This window comes from Camponotus floridanus, unplaced genomic scaffold (assembly GCF_003227725.1).
Source record: "Camponotus floridanus strain SB8 unplaced genomic scaffold, Cflo_v7.5 scaffold216, whole genome shotgun sequence".
In the NCBI taxonomy this organism is placed as follows: domain Eukaryota; kingdom Metazoa; phylum Arthropoda; class Insecta; order Hymenoptera; family Formicidae; genus Camponotus; species Camponotus floridanus.
The window spans coordinates 80001-97359 of record NW_020229344.1 but is presented as its reverse complement, the minus strand read 5'-3'; the positions used below and the strand labels follow the sequence as shown (position 1 = coordinate 97359).

General features: G+C 31.6%; 1 protein-coding gene across 3 annotated transcripts; it reads right to left on the bottom strand.

Moving 5' to 3' along the window:
• Nucleotides 1–244: 244 nt before the first annotated feature.
• On the bottom strand, nt 245–17326 carry LOC112637056. 3 transcript variants are annotated; one of them, XM_025408564.1, is made up of 9 exons: nt 17313–17326; nt 17078–17195; nt 15996–16257; nt 15362–15478; nt 15204–15294; nt 6849–6994; nt 6548–6680; nt 6373–6451; nt 245–317 (listed from the first exon to the last, which is right to left on the bottom strand). In XM_025408564.1, exons 2-8 carry the CDS (start codon nt 17181–17183, stop codon nt 6398–6400), a joined length of 909 nt encoding a protein of 302 aa, XP_025264349.1. In that variant the 5' UTR covers nt 17184–17195; nt 17313–17326; the 3' UTR covers nt 245–317; nt 6373–6397. The 3 variants fall into 3 exon arrangements, with proteins under 3 accessions (XP_025264349.1, XP_025264348.1, XP_025264347.1); XM_025408563.1 differs by lacking the exon at nt 245–317 and adding an exon at nt 6140–6174; XM_025408562.1 differs by lacking the exon at nt 245–317 and having other exon boundaries at nt 6345–6451.
• Between the last annotated feature and the right edge of the window lie 33 nt (nt 17327–17359).

Sequence of the window (17359 nt, the reverse complement as noted above, 5' to 3'; positions counted from 1 at the left end):
AAATATTTTTTATGAGTAATATTTCATAATTATCTTATAATTGTAATTTATTAATTTAAAAAAAAATGAAATCCACTTACCACCACAAAAATTCAACACTAAAATATAGAGTCCGTTTAGATGTTGTCTTTAATTGAATTCTGTGTCACAATTACTGACTAGGAAGTGTTAATACCGACTGAGATAATTCTATTCTCATTGTCAGATAATTAAATTCAATTATAGAAAAGGTTCAAGTCCAAATATGTCATCTACTAACTTAAGAGCATAATTTACAATGGACTTGAGGTCCATATGGCCTTCATAAGCCATAAGCCCTAGGAATATATATAATAAGAATATACATAATATGTTAGAAATATAAAAATTTGTATAATTATTTAAATAAACAATTAAAATATGTTTAATACATATAAAATAGTTTAAAATAACAGTTTTTTTAGAAATCTTTTCTGTTATTTATCAGTCTTATTTTTATAAAATTAAATATACGTAACATTCTTCACGAGAACTATATATATATATATATATATATATATATATATTAATATATACAGGGTATGCCAGAGTATGCCATTTTAACTTTCAGGTCAAAATATCTTAATTTCATGAGATTTTAGAAAAAATGTAGAAAAGTTGTATTTCAAGAGGGATATAAGATGGTGGCTAGTCATTTGAAAGGTCACATGAAAGTCACATTCAATTTTTTAGACAGAAACCTCTATTTTTTTTATTTTACGTATTCTTGTAGTTTATCTCGAGAGCTTTCCATAACATTATAATAAAATATTATTTCATTGAGAATTTTTCAAGTTATGAGAAAATAATTTCTTCAGTTGCTTGAAATAATTCCCACACGGAACTTGACATCTAATGGACGTCCATACAACCTCCATAACTTCATACAACATCTATGTCCATGGTGGATATTGAATAGATTTCTAATTGAAGTCCATATTAGCTTTCATGCCAAATATCTTCTACAAATCCATCATGGATGTCTACTGGATATCTGTTATGGATATATGATAGATTTTTACATACATATATCTCTAATAGAAATCCATATTACCTCCATGGTAGATGTCATCTGCAAATCCATCATGGATGTCTTGCACATTTGTTATACAAGGTAACCCATTTTAATCTCCCCATCTAAATTTCTCGGAACCTAAGCAAGATAGAGAAAAATGTTTTAGACAAAAGTTGAAGGGGGCAGAGGGGGTCACCTGATGGTGCCAACGACCTTGACCTTGAACTTGATTTTCAAGGTCATTTGAAGGTCAAAGTTTTTTTTTTAATGGGAACCCCTATTTTTGACCACGGAATCAGATAGAGCGGGAAAAAATAAGTCCGTAATGATATTTCAAGTTTGATTTAGTGACCTTGAGAATGTCAATTCAAGGTCAAAAGCTTAAAAAGTAACTTTTTTTCAATGGAAACTCCTGTTTTTGACCCCGGATTCGAAAAGAACAGGAAACCCACCAAAACCTGCCTTCCTCGAGTGTAATCAAGTAATCTTTAACCAAACCAAAAGACTCCAAACTCACCAAACTCTGCCTAACTCGAGTTTCATTAATTGCAAATTTTTCGGTGTCTGAGCCAAACACCTTAAGTTGTTTGAGACAAGTATTAAAGGGGGTAGATGGCATTATCTACGGATACTCTGGTCTTCACCTTGAACTCAATATTGAAGGTTTTTTCAATGTTATAGTGATTTTTCCAAATGGAAATTGCTACTTTAAACCGGGGATTTGAAAAAATTTAAAAATTTGACGTTTATTTGACGTTTAAAAATATTTTTACCAAAATCATGACAAGAACAAGTACAGATTAAGTTTGCTATTTTATGTTTTTCCCCTTAAAGATCTCTAGACCTGCTTCAACTGTATTAACCTTACTTTTAGCGTTATCCAGAAACAACGACGTGGACGTAGTAAGGACTGTTTCCTTTGGGGTGCTGGATTAAAGTGAGTCCCCTTGCCTCTCACTATTCGGGGTGCTGGATTAAGTGAGTCTCCTCGCCTCTCACTATTCGGGGTGCTGGATGAAAGTGAGTCCCCTCGCCTCTCACTATTCTTAATATTATTAATTTAACTTCGAAGCAAATGTTCGAAGTTACCTCCATTTGCTTGAAGGCATAAATTTAATCGCATCTGAAAGTGGCGAACTGTGTTGAGCAAAGTTATTCGTGGTATTGCAGCGCATGCTCGACGAATGGGATCTTGCTCTAGTAGTGGGCTGTTGTTCAAAAACAACATTTTTCAAATAGCCCCATAAATAAAAATCCAGGGATGTGAGGTCGGGTGAACAAGCAGGCCAGTTAACTGGACCTCCTCGTCCAATCCATCTGCCATTATAATTTGTATCCAAAAAATCCCGGACGATTCGAGCGAAATGTGGTGCTGCACCATCCTGCTGGAGCCACATTCTTTGTCGCGTTTCTAAATCAACATCTTCCATTAATTCAGGTAATGATTTCTTATTAATTAACGTAAATAGGAATGCCTATCAACATTTCCCTCAAAAAAATAAGGACCGATCAAATAGCCGTTGACGATTCCACACCATACCATAAGGCTCCAACGCCTTTGATGATTTACGGTTCTGTGCCAATAAGGATTCACATCCGACCAATAATGGCAATTATGCCTATTGAGTTCTCCGTCACTCTGAAATGTAGCCTCATCAGAAAAAAGTACAATGTTAAAAAAATGTGGATCATTCTCTATCATCTGCAAATTGCCCATTGGCAAAACAAAATTCGCTGTTGAAAATGATTATCTTGTAACTCTTGCACCAAAGTAATATGATAAGCACGATGTTTAAGGGCTTTAAGAATTCTCAAAAAAGTTTGTCTTGGTATGCCAATTTCTCTTTCAACTCGGCGACTGCTGATATGAGGATCAAGATGAATGGCAGCAAGAACAGCAACAACACGTGGATCATTTTCGTCATATTCGTGGTGCCTGCGCTGGCGAACCATATGTCCACCACGAGCTCTTTGAGTTAAGTGACTTATTGTTCTATGATCTGGATGTCGTCTATCAGGAAACCGTTCAGCGTAAAGTCTTGCTGCAGCACGATAATTATTTTGACATTCCCCTAAATCCATAATCATATCCACAATCTCTCATTGGGCTAATAGTCAGTCATTTTTAGAGGTGTTAATCACTTTTACAAAATTCAAATAACAAAATGTCAATCGGAACCTTCAAGACTGATGAGAAGAAAAAATTTGAAAAATTACTGAAAGTGTATTATTAATTTAGTTTTTTTTAAATTTTATTCGACACCCTTACAAAATTAAGATCAGTAATCAATAATCAAAATCTTAAAGGCTTCTTTCAAGAAAAAAAAGGAAAATGATCAAAACTGCATGATTAATTTACTTTTTATGATTTTTTACAACACCAAAATATTTCGTTTAGTTGATGTAAAAATTTAATTTGTTGTAATTACAAAATACAATTGAAGAATTTTTCGATTCTTTTCTTTTTTCAAAATTTAGTATGATTTTGATTGGTAGTAAATTTGTAGCAAGTTAGTGAGATTTTCGATGGGTCTAGTGAGAGTTCGATTAAAGATATTTATTATCAGAAATTTCTCAATTATTTATTGGTAATGTCAGAATTCCAAAAAAAATTATTTTAAAAAAGTTATAATCAAAGTTTTTGGACAACATCCCACATCTCGAACAAATGTGCAAGATCGGATTTGTCGAGCATGCGCTGCAATACCACGAATAACTTTGTTCAACACAGTTCGCCACTTTCAGATGCGATTAAATTTATGCCTTCAAGCAAATGGAGGTAACTTCGATCATTTGCTTCGAAGTTAAATTAATAATATTAAGAATAGTGAGAGGCGAGGGGACTCACTTTAATCCAGCACCCCAAAGGAAACAGTCCTTACTACGTCCACGTCGTTGTTTCTGGGTAACGCTAAAAGTAAGGTTAATACAGTTGAAGCAGGTCTAGAGATCTTTAAGGGGAAAAACATAAAATAGCAAACTTAATTTGTACTTATTCTTGTCATGATTTTGGTAAAAATATTTTTAAACGTCAAATAAACGTCAAATTTTTAAATTTTTTCAAATCCTCGGTTTAAAGTAGCAATTTCCATTTGGAAAAATCATCATAACATTGAAAAAACCTTCAATATTGAGTTCAAGGTGAAGGCCAGAGTATCCGTAGATAATGCCATCTACCCCCTTTAATACTTGTCTCAAACAACTTAAGGTGTTTGGCTCAGACACCGAAAAATTTGCAATTAATGAAACTCGAGGTAGGCAGGGTTTGGTGAGTTCGGAGTCTTTTGGTTTGGTTAAGGATTACTTGATTACACTCGAGGAAGGCAGGTTTTGGTGGGTTTCCTGTTCTTTTCGAATCCAGGGTCAAAAACAGGAGTTTCCATTGAAAAAAAGTTACTTTTTAAGCTTTTGACCTTGAATTGACATTCTCAAGGTCACTAAATCAAACTTGAAATATCATTACGGACTTATTTTTTCCCGCTCTATCCGATTCCGGGGTCAAAAATAGGGGTTCCCATAAAAAAAAAACTTTGACCTTTAAATGACCTTGAAAATCAAGTTCAAGGTCAAGATCGTTGGCACCATCAGGTGACCCCCTCTGCTCCTTTCAACTTTGTCTAAAACATTTTTCTCTATCTTGCTTAGGGTCCGAGAAATTTAAGTGGGAAGATTAAAATGGGTCACCTTGTATATATGACAGGTTTCTATATACAACTATATCTTTAATAGAAATCCATATTACCTCCATGGTATATGTCATCTACAAATTCATCATGGATGTCTATTGGACAACTGTTATGGATATATGACAGGTTTCTACATACAACTATATCTCTAATAGAACTCCATGTTAGTTAAAATACCTCCATGATAGATAAAATATTCATATAGTTCCACGAGCTTCACGTCTCGCCGCTAGGTGGCGAAAAGGAAAAAGGCCTAACTCGTAAATGAAATTCATCTAAGACAGTAATATAAAGCCGCGGCACACGGCCACAAATCATGGCTTATCAGTCAAAGAGAGCGGACTATTATAGTCGCATCTCCTCTAGCTTTTGCAAGGATCTCCAAGGCTCCATATAATTAACCTCAGATGATTAACTTTTTTTTTTAATTCTATCATGTATGTATCTATATACAAAACATTCAATCTATCAAGTTTTTCAGAAATGATATAAAAATAAAAATTAGTAGTTAATGGACATGATATTAAATTGACTGAAAATTCACTTATAATCGGCGCATAACGTATATCTGACATCCATAAGAGTTTCACAAAATATCTATAATTACTCCATATAACGTACATGTATCATCTATGAATACGTCTAATGGATGTCGAATGGAGGTATGAAATGCGAAACTGTGGATGTCTAGTAGACGTTTACGGGACGTTTCATGGATATCTAATGGAGATTTCGAATCTCCATGGTAGATGTCGAATGGATATAATTTGACCACAAACACAATCGAACTTTATTCAATATTTCCCGTGGCCATTCCGAACGTGGCCGTTTGGAACGTGGCCATTCCGAACGTGGCCATTACAAACGTGTGTCCGTTTCGAACGTGGCCGTTCCGAACGTGATCATTACGAACGAGTGGCCATTATGAACGAGTGACCATTACGAACGAGTGGCCATTATGAACGAGTGGCCGTTTCGAACGTGGCCATTCCGAACGTGGCCGTTGCGAACGTGGCCATTACAAACGAGTGGCCATTACGAACGTGGCCATTACGAACGAGTGGCCATTACGAACGTGGCCGTTTCAAACGTGGCCATTTCGGACGCTCCCTAGACGTCTAGTGGACATCCATTAAAGATTTTATTTCTGTGTGGGTTTCTCAATTTTACATAAACCACAAAATATATATCTAAGTAAAATATTTATTTTTCGATTATCTTACCTTAATACTTTTATGTACAAAATAATCAGAGGAATCAATTTTGCCATTAATAATTATATATTTTTTCTTAATAACAACTATGTGTTTTCTTCTCTATAAGAATATGCAATGAAAAATAAGGGTTTCCATTTAAGAATTTAAAGGTGATCTTCACGTGACTTTCAAATGACTATCCAAGGTCAAATAATTGCCACTATCTTATGCTCCCCTTGAATCTGTATATAACTTTTGTCTGAAACATTTTTTTCTAAATTCTTGTGAAATTAAGATTTTGACCTAAAAGTTAAAATGGAACTCCATATTGCATGCATTATCTTATTTACTAAAATTTACAATGCAAAAGAATACATATTTGTTATTGACAATAAAATAATTATTTATTTTTTTGTTTATTGCTTTCAAGTAATATGTGACTCAGTAACATAATTACATAATTGCATAATTTGATGATTGTATCATTGTCGTATAGAATACATGACTGTAAAATAGGATAAAGATGTGTTTGTTAACTGTAATGAAAAATTATTGAACTATTGTTTTTATTCAATTTTTTTTAAATTTATAACATTCAATTTGATATATAAAATTAATATATAAAATTTTACCGAAGCAAAACATTGAATGGATGCTATAAATAATCCACCAATATTCAGACCAAAAGTTTTGTTGCTTCTTTGTATGAGAATCAATATCAGCTTTTGTATCTCTATCGGAGTTATATACCATTGAATTTTATATCTATAGGTAACATTGATACATAATAAATTAATAACTTAGCAAAAATAAGAATTTTTCATTTTAAGTAATTTTCAGCATATGAATATATTTGTTGTACGTATTAATTTTCATCTTTATTATTAAATTCGTGAAACAATATAACATATTATAAATTACAATATTTCTTACACAGCAACATATATATAATTATAGTGATCTGTAATTTCTTGTCCGACTAGGTTTGCTACGAACATGTATAAAAGACTAGTACATGCACCTATAAAGGGTATTACAAGTTCGTCAATATTACATGTTGATGATGCGATCTGAAAAAACTAACAGACAATTTGAGATAAATTTTTTTCCCTTCGCTACAAATCCAATTTAGAAAATTTACGATATATAATAAAGTTTGTTACTTTTAGGAAAGCTACAGGTTGGACTGAATAATAATCTTAGTTATTATTACACAGACTATTTACTAGATTCGGCACTGCTCGTATCAATTTAGAAAAGTAATAGAAGAAAGATTTGAATGATAAGCTAGCGTGCACTCGCGTGATTTGCCGGAAAGGAAAGGTAGAGTATATAAACTAACTAGATTAGTAATAAGGAAAAGGAACTAGCATTCCATTTAGCGTCATATAATCATAACATATAATTTAGGCATGAACACGGCACACATAGATCTACTACTCAATTACAAAATTAAATTTATTTAATTACAAATTAGTTTCAAACTACAAGTATATTCATGAATAAAAGTGTTTGTACTAAAATAGCAAAAGATATAATTATATATTATAACATATAACATGCTATTTGTATGTTATTTTATTACATATATGTATATAATGACAAATTCGTAATTAAATGTCAATAGTCAATCTTTACATAAATATGTATACCATAATTTTATTTTAAATCGATTTTAAATTAAAGTTGTATAGAACACAACACAAGACAATATTCGCAAAAATATTGTCTTGTCTTGAATGAAAATTTTCGAAAGTTTAATTTGTGTTACACACACACACACACACACACACACACACACACACATACACACACACACACACACACATACATTTCCTTTTCATTGTTTTTTTTTAAAATAGCAGTTACATGCAGTGAAGCCAATATGCAGAATTACATATATACAGGTGTCCCAGTTATCTTCCGTTATCTTTCAAAGACAGATTCCTGGGATCATCTGAAGATGATTTTTCCTCAACGAAAATGTCGAGGCACTAATAATTTTCGAATTATAAGTGATTGGAAATAAGAGGTTTTTCGTAAATTAAGCTTTGTAGAAAATACTAACAAAATCACATTTTTCGATTAAATTTAAATAGAGTTTACTTTAGTTGAGTTTTAATTTAAGACTTAATTTCAAAGATATATGATGACAAAAATCGGAAACATGCAAAAAATGATGGCCTTCATTGACATTTTCGCTGAGGAAAAATCGTCTTCAAATGATCCCAGGAATCTGTCTTTGAAAGATGACGGAAGATAACTGGGACACCTTGTATATATATATATATATATATATATATATATATATATATATATATATAATCAGAGAATCATGTATACATGATGTCAATAGTCAATTGTATATTACTTTATATTACTTTATTATATTCTTTTTTATTATATTGTTTCTAAATTTTTTAATATAAATGTTTTTATTTAAATAAAGATTAAATAAAGATTATAAATGTTTTTATTTAAATAAAGATTTTAAATTTGTATAATATAGTGAGATTTCTTTCTCATCTAATATACAAATACATAATATCACTCGACGCGACGTTATCAAGTAGCTTATCCGGAATTTCACGTTAAGTAAACTTTCGGTTAAGATATTTATATTTAAGATATTTAAGATATTTTAATAAACTAAAGCCATAATCAAAAATCTAACGACACTTTTATTTGTAATGTGAATATAAGCATTCGATTGCGACCAATTTAAATAAAATCGATGCAGTCAATCCTGAGAAATGATGATCGAATATCAGAATTGTAACATTTTTCGTTCTTTTCCTTTATACACACACACACACGCAAGCACGCACACACGTGTGTGTGTGTGTGCGCGCGCGCGCACTTATGTGTTAGAGATTAATTTATTATATTTTCGAAAATCATTTAATATCTTAGAAACAAAATTTAATATCTTAGAAACGGAGCCGTCAAAATACAGAACTTCTACTGTTAAATAAAATTAAAAAAAAAGTAATTTGTCATATAGTAACAACTTCCAAAAACTATCCCTTATAAAAGCAAATTTCAAAAACCATTCCTTGAGGATGAAAAATAATATTTTGAAAATGATACATCACAGAAATATGCGACTTACGCCGTTAGGGCTCTGGCACACAAAAAAACGTAAGCAGTGAAACGTAGTCAGAAAGCAAATTGACCAATCATGATTGAGCAGTAAGGTAGCCATATTAAAACGTAAGAAAACGTAAGAATTCCGATTAGTCGATTTCCTTACCGACTACGTTTCACTTCTCATGTATTTTTGTGTGCCAGAGTTTTGTGTCCTCAAGGTTTCTCCAAAAACTAATTTACCGTAGAACAACTAACAATTTCTAAAAACCATCCTTTGCGAGTGAAATTTAATATTTCAGAAACGCAGTATTTAAACGCAGTGTTATAAAAATATAACTAGAATTGGGAACGTTATTTCAAAACGTTTATTCAAAAAATAATGCATTACCGTTACCGTTACTTTTTGTGAAAAGTAACTTGTTACCGTTACTCATTACTAATTTTAAAAAGTAACTCGTTACCGCTATCGTTACTAAGAAAATAACGATTCGTTACTTTTTCGTTACTTTTTATAATACAAAAATTAAATTAATTTATTTTAAAATATAATTATTACTTTATAGTAATTATTATAATTGATTTTAAAATATAATTATTACTTTTATATATTTGACAATTATAAATTATTCTATCATTGATGTTCTTCGTATTCAATTTTTCATTTATTGTAATTTAGAAATTTTAGATTTATGAATACAGAGAAAAATATCATGCATGTATATAATTTTTCAAAATATTTGTAAACTGTTTTGTAATAGGAATAGATTTTTTAATTATTAAGGGGATACTATCCAGGATTACAGAATTAAAGTAATGATCAAAGTAACGGTAACGGTTTGTTACCGTTATCGTTACAGACAGAAAAAAATAACGATCGTTATCGAAAAAAAGTACCAGTAACGGTAACGACGTTACAAGTGACGCGTTATTTCCCAATTCTGAATATAACATCTATACCGTTAGATAAGACTTGTAAAAAGACTAATTCACAGTATTATAACAATTTTTAAAAATCATCCCTTGGGTGAAATCTAATATTTTAGGAACAATGTGCCACAAAAATATAAAATTTGTGCCGTTAGATAAGACTACTAAAAAAACTATTTTATCGTATAGTAATAACCAAGTACATAAAAAATATTCCACCTTATATGCGATGAAATGCGTTTAATATATATATATATATATATATATATATATATATATATATATATATATTTATATTAAATATATATATTTTTTACAGAAAAAAATTTTTTTACAAAAAGATGTGATATCCCTCTAAAAAAAACCTTACAAAAGTAAAAAAAAAATACGCCAAGTACATAAAAGTATTCTATCTTGTGTGCAACAAAATTTTTTATTTTTTATTTAATAAAAAAAGGCCTTAAAATCATTTATAGTTATTTTCCCTCAAAAAAATCATTTTTTTTGGAAGAAATAAAACCTCAAAAATTAATTTTTCTAAAAAACACTAAAAAATAAATTACCTAAACTAAATATAAAATTAATAATTATTATTAGCCAAGTACTTAAGAACAATTTGTAAATTTGATATAATATTTGCCGTGAAATATCAAACACGCAAATTTGAAATCCCACAGTCTTTAAATCGAAGTAAGTAATGAAAACTTGGCGTGTCCGGATCGTTTACATTATAAACACACATATTCTCAATAAAATGTAAAATTTTAAACATTATGTAACTAAATATGTTTTGATTAAACATTTTTCGATCCGCAAGCACGCCAAGTGTTTATTATTTATTTCGATTTAAAGACTGTGCGATTTAAAATTTGCGTAAAACATTTTTTTTAATTATATACATTATGTAAAAAATGTTTTAGGAATTAAAAGAATCCTAATTCTCATTTAGTGTTGATTTTATAAATCAAGTTTCTTTGAATAACAATAAAATGCGTTTTAACTTTTTAGGAAGAATTTATGTATAATATTTTTACAATGTAAGATTGATTTCACGGCAAATATTATATCAAATTTACAAATTGTGACTAGCGCGGTAGCCGTCGCGCCACAGACTTCGCGCGCTTCACCCCTGGCTTCCTCTTGTAGCTCCGCGCTGATTAATTGATTAGAATAATTAATTGCGGCGAAATTATTCATAGGATCGAAAAATACTATTAGACATTTTTTCTTAAATTCTCCTTCTCTATCGGATGGCACTAAGCGTATGCGATACTTTTTTAACACTGTATATATATATACCTATATATATATATATATATATATATATATATATATATATACACATATATATATATATATATACACATAACATACGGACTAGCGGGAGAAAATACTTATTGTGTGGCCGCAATTTACATGGAATCATTTCCCGGGCGTGCACGAAAACCAAGTGCCGTTCAATTTTACGTGTTGTGCAATAATTATGTGAAACTGGGTGTCGTGCATAATATCGGGATAACCGGCAGTGCGCCTTCGTGTACGAGATGAAGAAAGGATTCTTGAAGCATTTTATCAACGTGTGCAATACATTTTATCGAGGAATTTTCAAGCACGGATCAATTTTTGTAAAGATACTGTCACCAACAATTTTTTACATTTAAGATACATTCAGCGTATAATAATGGCATTTTGTAAAGTTTATAAAAGAATACAGTTCATGAAAGAAGAAAAACTTTCAGTTAATAATTTAGTGTGGATTTCTGTCTTGTGCAACGTGATATCTACGTTAAATTTGAGAACGTACGATCTATCGGAAAATTCATTTCTCCTTCAAGCAATTACAGCAATACATCAGAAGTCATCGAACGAGGTAATACTAACTATTTTTTGACGTTATGTGAAAACGGATCTTGGAAAGGACACAAGGACAGTGTGTCAAAGAAAATTCGTGAAAAGAGAGGGGTTTTTAGTGGGTAGGGAGTACCGAGTTGGTAATTCGACTTAGTACTCGAGTCCCACATAACTCATTGGATCGACCGATGGGTATACATAAAATGCATTTTCTCCTCTTTCGTAAAAAAAAAAAATTACAAGTGAGTGAGCGAATGAAAGAGAGAGAGAGAGAGAGAGAGAGAGAGACAGAGAGAGAGAGAGAGAAAGAGAGAGAGAGAGAGAGCGCCCGTGTCTGACGGTGAATTGCGTAACCCTTGCCTACCTCTTGTATCCGACCCGTTATGCGTTAACTACTTTGTTTAATAATTCGAAAACTAAGCTTCGGACGAATTTTTGCAAAAGGAAAAATCGTTTTAGAATTGACTCAACAATGTGTCATTTCACGGACACAGGGGTTATTTTGAATCACCCTGTGTGTATATACAGGGTGACCCATTTTAACTTAGGCAGCCAAATAACTCGAAAAATACTACGAAAAAATGGTTAGAATCAAAATTTCGTCATTTCGAGGGGGACGTATAATGACGTTAAAATCAGCCCCCCCACGCCTCCCCCTGGGCAGTGAGGGGGGGCAAGTTTGAAATCTTAAATGGGAACCCCTATTTTTTATTGCATATTCGGAATCTTTGGCTAAAAACACATACAATTTGTCTGAAACATTTTTCTCGATTCATGACAGATGGCGCTGTAATCGACGAAATTCAATTTCTTTGATTTCTCTTACTGAGAACCCATGCTTACGATTCTGCAATAAATTAACAATAAAAATACTACGTTTTCATTGTTATGTGCCGTAGTTTGAGGGATTCCCAGTTCTCGTTCTATTTGACGGGTACTAATATGGGGATTTTGATGAACCATAGCCAAAACTGCGAGCAATCTAGGGTCATATTATTATGAAGTCTATTCCTTCGCCTTTCGCGATGAAGTGAATTATTACGAGATCTCCTTTCAATGTTTATAATTTGTTGATCAGTAGGATGGCCGCGATTTGGGAATCGCTCCGCATAAGTACGGGCAGTAAGTCTATAATTTCTACCACATTCACCAAAGATTATAAGAATATCGACTACTTCTGTAGGCGTATAATTTGCTATTTTACCAGAATTTTATCAGAGTACAAATGTTAAAAAAATACATAAACACTTGTGACTTTGGCACTAAATGGACAAAATTTTGGAGGGATACTTAGAGGAACTTCATCAGATGGAAAGTCCAAAATGTCTCGGTACTTCGGACCATTCAAGTTGCCTAAAGGACAGGTTACGCTAAAAGCAGTTTCTTGAGAAGTAATTAATGAGTAATAAAAAATAATGAGAAGTTTGTTTTAAGACTAATTTCGAGTATTAACAATGAAAACGTAGTATTTTTATTGTTAATTTATTGCAGAATCGTAAGCATGGGTTCTCAGTAAGAGAAATCGAAGAAATTGAATTTCGTCGATTACAGCGCCATCTGTCATGAATCGAGAAAAATGTTTCAGACAAATTGTATGTGTTTTTAGCCAAAGATTCCGAATATGCAATAAAAAATAGGGGTTCCCATTTAAGATTTCAAACTTGCCCCCCCTCACTGCCCAGGGGGAGGCGTGGGGGGGGCTGATTTTAACGTCATTGTACGTCCCCCTCGAAATGACGAAATTTTGATTCTAACCATTTTTTCGTAGTGTGCTTATTTTTCGAGTTATTTGGCTGCCTAAGTTAAAATGGGTCACCCTGTATATATACGAGGGCGGTTCAATAAGTACCCGTGTTTGACGACAAAGGGCGTTCCTGAGGGAAGTTGGTGTTATCATCGTGTGCTGTCATCTATCAAACGACGGCAAAACAAATTTCAGACTGATTGATAGGTTAGTTTGGATTTGCCAGCCATTCGAGTAAGACGTGTTTCGTGATTTTCGCTAAGATGGAAAAAGAGCAGTATCGTTCGGTAATTCGCTTTTTGTTTTTGGATGGGAAAAAATGCGAGCAGATAAAAGCAAAGTTGGATGCTGTTTATGGGGACACTTCACCATCTATGACCACAGTTAGATATTGGTTCAACGAATTTAAACGTGGGCGAACATCCGTTTTTGATGAGGAGCGACCAGGGCGCCCGGCAGACGTGGTTACCGAGGAAATCATTCAAAAAGTGCACGACATGATTCTCGCTGATCGACGAACGAAAGTGCGCGAAGTAGCAGAGGCCATAGGTGTGTCGACCGGAACGGCAATTAATATTTTACATGATAAGTTGGCGATGAAAAAATTGTCGGCCCGATGGGTGCCGCGATTGCTCACGGTGGACAACAAGCGGATGCGGCTGTTAACTTCGAAGCAGTGTTTGGAGCAATTTAAACGAAATCCGAAGGAATTTTTGCGTCGAGTTGTCACCGTTAATGAAACCTGGATTCATCATTACACACCAGAAACTAAGCAACAATCAAAACAATGGATTTCTCCCGGTAAATCTGCTCCAAAGAAGGCGAAGACGGTCCCATTGGCCGGAAAGGTCATGGCGACGATTTTTTGGGATGCAAACGGCGTCATCCTCATGGATTTTTTAGAAAAAGGAAGAACGATCACTGGACAATACTACAGTGAGTTATTGGACCGCTTCGACAAAAATTTGAAGGAGACACGGCCGCATTTGGTGAAAAAAAAGGTGCTGTTTCACCACGACAACGCACCAGCACATTCATCCGGAGTTGTCGTCGCCAAACTGCATGAATTGCGTTATGAATTGCTGCCACACCCCCCGTATTCTCCCGATCTGGCTCCCTGCGACTTTTTCTTGTTCCCTAACATGAAGAAATGGCTCGCGGGAAAAAAATTTAGTTCGAACGAGGAAGTCATCGCCGAGACAGAGGCGTATTTTGGAGAGTTCGACAAATCCTATTTTTTGGAGGGGTTAAAAAAATGGCAGGAACGTTGGGAGAAGTGTATCTTTCTAAAAGGGGACTATGTTGAAAAATAAAAAAAATTTTTTTAAAAAAATCGTGTCTTCATTTCTAACACGGGTACTTATTGAACCGCCCTCGTATATATATATATATATATATATATATATATATATATATGTACCCAACAATTCCTGGAAACCGACGGCTATCCGCTCGAAAATTAAATAGCTCAACTCACGGAAAAATGGACATTACATAATTATTTTAAATTTTATACTTTTTTTATTATATGAATAACTAAATATTGTTTGCGTGTGTGTGTGTGTATAAGTTGAAAAGTGCGATTACAAGTATATTAATATCTAAAAACTAGGAAAGAATGTTATATAACTCAGTGAGTATATTTACTAATCGAAAAGAGAAAAAATTAAACTTACTCGAAAAATATTCAGGCTTAAAGTCATCACTCCACATATTATTAAAAAGAAGAATGATATCTCAAATTTAGATATCAAATATGTACAGAACCTTTAAATGTAACAAAATGTTACTGTGCATATTTTACATTATGTATTTATTTTATATAAATACTAACTCCATAGCTTTTCGATGAATATCTACAGCACTTTTTATGCTCATATAAAAAAAATTTCTATTCTGCAAGATAATATCTTGCGATATATGAATCATTATTGCGTTCTCGATACGGTAACTGTAAATAATTTAACTATATAATTGTGAGATTATTTATCTATGTATATCTATGTATATAGTGACTTCTTAAATAATAATCGCAAAGTGGTAGAATTATAATTTGACGAAATAGTATTATAATAGTGGTTAAGCATATCTTAATAAAAAGAACATAATATTTTCGTAATTACACAAAGTTAAAATCAAAAAAATTTGAATAATATAAAAATCATTTTTTTTCTTCTTATATTTTAATCTCATTATTACTTACATTACTTAACTATATATTACTTAAAGCTACTTTTTTAAAACAAAACTAAACTTATTGTTAGACATTAAATTTAGATGTAATTATATTACCTTCTATGTATAATTTATACAATAATTTCATTTTTTAATAGATAGATTATTTAAATTTTGCATATAAGTTATAATATATATCTTGCAGAATAAATCTTTAGATTTGTACGAAATAAGAATACAGAATTTTTTAATTTCAAATTTGTAATGTTTTATTTTTATGTTTATTATTTTACCTGGCAATTGCAAACATTGCGCACATATATTGGAAATATGCGATTAGCGTTGTCCCTGTTGCTACTACTGCAATAAATCCTATAGACATAGCTGCATTTATATGTAGTAGTAGATAATAGAAGTATTTTTCTTTATCAATGAAATATTCAGTCAAAATATACAATTGACGTGATCGAGATTTGTTTACGGATGAAATAATTTGCAAAATATCCGGCCATATTTGAGCGCTCGTGATAACGAACACACTGCAAACAAAAAATACTAAATATTATTATTTGCAAGCCATCATAAAATTTCTAATTCTCTAATTAAAATATTAAGTTACTTTATTATAAATGAATTGTAAAGGAAAATAACTGATACAAAATTTTTTTAAATTTAAATATATCCATGTATGTATGTGTATGTGTGTATGTGTGTGATAATCCTATTTAATTTCTTTTTAATACATATAAAATGCGTGCGCACACACACACACACACACACACACACACACACACACATACATGCTTGCGTGCGTGTCTGTGTGTGTATACAAAAATTATTGTATATTGTAAAATACATGCATTATAATTGTTTTCAACTATTACATTATATTTAATTTTTACGACTGGTTAAATATAAGTGGTTAAATTCAGTTGACATTGAATTTTAAAAAATTAGAAGTGCATTATATATTCAGTTATTATAAATATTTCGATATGATGATAATTATATTTAACGATTATTAATTCATCTTTCAGTTTTGTAATTATATGTTAAAGTATATTAAAAAAATTGTTTAAAGTATATTAAAAAAATTTTTCTTTCTCAATGGAGAGGAAACAATTAAAGAAGATAATTGTAAAGTAAAAGAATAAAAGTATTTTAATTTCGTAAATATTATTTGCCTAGTGAATATTTCTGTACTGTATTATATTTATATCTCTAAATTTATATATTAATTTACTAATATAAATACTTTGGAGAATTTACAGAAATCTTTTCATAACAAATTTACAGAAATCTTTTCATAAAGACATTTCCAACAGCAAACTCATCAAAAATAAAACGAGGAAAAATTAAAAAAGTTATTACTTACTTGTCAATATAGCCGTGTAATATTTTGCGTTTTTTCCGTATCTTTCTATGATGGCAATTTCATTACTATCTTTCAAATCGTTAAAGATACGTTGAAGCTGTTCCATTAAATCTTTGATCTGTTTCAATGAATCTTCATAATTTATATCAGTAAGTACGAAAATATTATTGGATATAAGATGCTATATATTAGGAGCATTTATATTCAAACAAATGAAAATAGATAATCAACTTACAGTCTCACTATTAATGTAAAATGAATAATATTTTATTGTTATGCCAA